Source organism: Gallus gallus, chromosome 30 (genome assembly GCF_016699485.2).
Source record: "Gallus gallus isolate bGalGal1 chromosome 30, bGalGal1.mat.broiler.GRCg7b, whole genome shotgun sequence".
NCBI classification, from domain to species: Eukaryota; Metazoa; Chordata; class Aves; order Galliformes; family Phasianidae; genus Gallus; species Gallus gallus.
Genome location: NC_052561.1, coordinates 97,569 through 100,844, shown reverse-complemented (window position 1 = coordinate 100,844; position 3,276 = coordinate 97,569). Strand labels below are relative to the sequence as shown.

At 57.8% G+C, this 3,276-nt stretch overlaps 1 protein-coding gene across 1 annotated transcript in view; it reads right to left on the bottom strand.

Moving 5' to 3' along the window:
* Positions 1-523, bottom strand: part of FCER2 (Fc fragment of IgE receptor II) — a 2,370-nt gene extending 1,847 nt beyond the window's left edge. The window contains exons 1-2 of the mRNA XM_046904753.1: positions 412-523; positions 15-150 (exon numbers count right to left, since the gene is read on the bottom strand). Of these exons, the coding sequence (XP_046760709.1) occupies positions 15-150; positions 412-511 (236 nt within the window). The 5' untranslated portion in view covers positions 512-523. The remainder of the gene's footprint in view (positions 1-14; positions 151-411) is intronic.
* Between the last annotated feature and the right edge of the window lie 2,753 nt (positions 524-3,276).

The following is a 3,276-nucleotide window of genomic DNA, read 5'->3' as shown; positions in this document are numbered from 1 at the left end:
GCGGTGGTGGGAACGCGAGCACGGTGCTTATCTCACCTCTTTGGATGTTCACAAGGATAAGAATCATGAGGAACACAAAGCTGAGGGCCAGGAGCAGGGCCAGCAGCACAACGGCTCTTGGTGGGGACGAGGGCAGGAGCGACAGCACCGCTGGGGACAGAAGAAAAAGAGAGAAACAGCCCCCCAAAAATCTCCTCCGCCTTTAAGTGAACGGCACAGTGAGGTGAGATCTCACTAAAAGAACTGCCCAAGCAGCTCCACTGCCATATTCCCCACGCTCAAACCTCCTTTTTCCTTCTGATCACAACCCAGCAGAGAAATCACGAGACAAAAATCTAGCTCTAATTTTGCCAAAAGGTCCCCGCCAAGAGCTGGAAGCCTCCAGTTTTGTTGTGCCTGGGCTCCTGGTACCTCTTTTGGGCGATTTCCTCGGGCTCTGCTCCTCCAGCAGCATGTCCTTGGTGAGCTCCCAGTTCTCACAGGCGCCATCAGCACCTCCGTTCAGTGCCATCTCTGATCCTCCTTTCCCAAAACCTCTCCGATTTATGAGGTTGGGAAAACACGTCAACTCTTCCGGGGGAAGTGAATGTTCACGTTACACCATTCTGATTTCCAGATAAAAAAGAAAAACAAAAAAAAGAAAAGAAGGATAAAAAAAAAACAACCCACAAAACCAACCGCCACACCAAAAAACCCTGCAACCCAACAAGGAATGTGCACACTCATACACTTTCACAGCGGCTGACTGACGCACTCGTTCAGCCTCCGGCCACGTGCCGCAGCCCCTCCTTTGTTGGTTTTTAGGAGAAATAGCTAAAATACACACTGCTCTCCACGAGCGAAGCCAACACTTCCCTGAAGTTGGTGGGGTTTTGTTTTGTTTTTTTTTTCTTGGAGGTTTCACACCAAAATTCTCAGAAGCGCGCACCCAAACTCAGCATTTCTTCTGTATGAGGGCGGGTTCTGTTGTAGGGTTGGGTCGGAACTCCTCGTGTTTATCACTCAGCGTCGTGAAAAGCCACGTTTGGAAGGCGTTCCTTTCCTTCCTTCTGGACATCCTCCCGTTTCCTGCACGGTTCTCATCCAGCACCGAAAACGAAAAGGCTGGAATTCACGAGGAAATTCACTTTTGACCAATTCCGGCCAAATCTCACAGCGGACCGAGGCGCCGGGAAAAAGCAAACGCAGCCAGAAGGTGAACGGCCTTCAGCTTCCTCCTTTTGCCCCATTTCCCCTTTTTTTCCATCCCAAATTTTGGGGAAGTGGAAGGCCGAGGCTCTCCTTGAAGTGATGGGGTCAGCGCTGGGCCCAAACGCTGCCCCTTCCCTACTGCTGTCCCACAGTTCCGATCCTGTGACAGAGGACGGCGCTTTCGGGGCTGAAAGAAACGAAAACAGAACTGAATGTGGGGGAGCCGAGTGAAAACACCACCCCCCCCCCGCCCCAACCCGTCCCCTTATCGACCCTTCTTAGGGCTTTTTATTACGTTTCTTTTTTAAAGGTGGACTTGAAGAAGCAAACGGTTCATCCAAGAAGGCCCCAAAACCCAACGCTTCGTAGCACCGCTCAAAGCGTCCCCAGGGCCACCTCAGCACCTGCAAGCACTGCATCCCCCCCCAGAGCCCCATTTTAGGGCCTCTCAGACCCCCCCCTCCCAGCCCCATTTTAGGCCCTTTCAGACCCCCCCCTCCCAGCCCCATTTTAGGCCCTTTCAGACCCCCCCCTCCCAGCCCCATTTTAGGCCCTTTCAGACCCCCCCCCTCCCAGCCCCATTTTAGGCCCTTTCAGACCCGCCCCTCCCAGCCCCATTTTAGGCCCTTTCAGACCCCTCTCCCCCCAGCCTCATTTTAGGGCCTTTCAGAAGCCCCTCAACCCCCCCCCCCCCATCCCCAGCCCCATTCCAGGGCCTTTCAGACCCACCCCCCAGGTCCATTTTAGGGCCTTTCAGACCCCTCCCCCTCCCCCAGGTCCATTTTAGGGCCTTTCAGACCCCCCCCCCCCTCCCCCAGCCCCATTTTAGGGCCCTTCAGACCCCCCCCCCCCTTCCCCCAGCCCCATTTTAGGGCCTTTCAGACCCCCCCCCCCCCCCCCCCCCCCCTTCCCCAGGTCCATTTTAGGGCCTTTCAGACCCCCCCCCCCTCCCCCAGCCCCATTTTAGGGCCTTTCAGACCCCCCCCCCCCTCCCCCAGCCCCATTTTAGGGCCTTTCAGACCCCCCCCCCCTCCCCCAGCCCCATTTTAGGGCCTTTCAGGCCCCCCCCCCTCCCAGCTCCATTTTAGGGCCTTTCAGACCCCCCCTCCTCCCCCAGCTCCATTTTAGGGCCTTTCAGACCCCCCCCCCCCCCCATCCCCATTTTAGGGCCTTTCAGACCCCTCTCCCCCACCCAGCCCCAATTTAGGGCCGTTCAGGCCCCCCCCTCCCCCAGCCCCATTTTAGGGCCTTTCTGACCGCCCCCCCCTCCCCCATCCCCATTTTAGGGCCTCTCAGACCACCGCCCCAACAGCCCCGTTTTAGGGCCTTTGGGACCCCACGCATCCTCCCTGGGTCACTACAGAGCCCTGAACACCCCAACACTCCGTCCCCACAGAACACCACTGTTCCACACCCCCGCCCCCCCATAGCCTCTACACGGCGCCCGCCCTGAGGCAATGATAGTGACTCCTTCCCTCTCCCCTCTTCACAGGGCCGCCACCTGCCACTCGACGTTCTATAGGTGAGGATGGCTGTCCATCATTATCTTCAGCCAATAAACTCGAAGAATCCAGGCGAGGAGGCGGGATCAAACACCTGTTCTACAGAGGTGACCACCACCTGCTGTTAGCGTTCCCCATTGGTTGGCTCACTCTAGTCTACGCAATGCGATTGGCGAGGTCTGCGATCAATCTAACTACAGCCCTCACTATTGGCTCTAGAGAAAGGGGCGGGGTTTATTGTCCTCCTCTGTCAACCGGAGTGCCACTCAGGGCGAGACTTCGCACTCGATTGGTCACTATGGCCATCCATCAACACTACCTGCGCCCGCCATTCGTCATCCAGCAAGGCGGTGCCCACCCTCCACGGGGGGGAAGGGAGGGGCCCATCTCCTTGAAACTCATTGGAGAACAGCCCGTCCATCAACACCCCTCCTACCTTCTTATTGGCTCACGGTGCTGCGGGCTCGGGTCGTAGCCGAGCCTCCCGGCCTTCAGCCATTGGCGAGCGGAGAGCGAGGGGGCGGGCAGAAGCGCGGAAGGAGCGCGGCGATTGGCTGAAGATCGGCCGGGGGCGGGCCCTGCT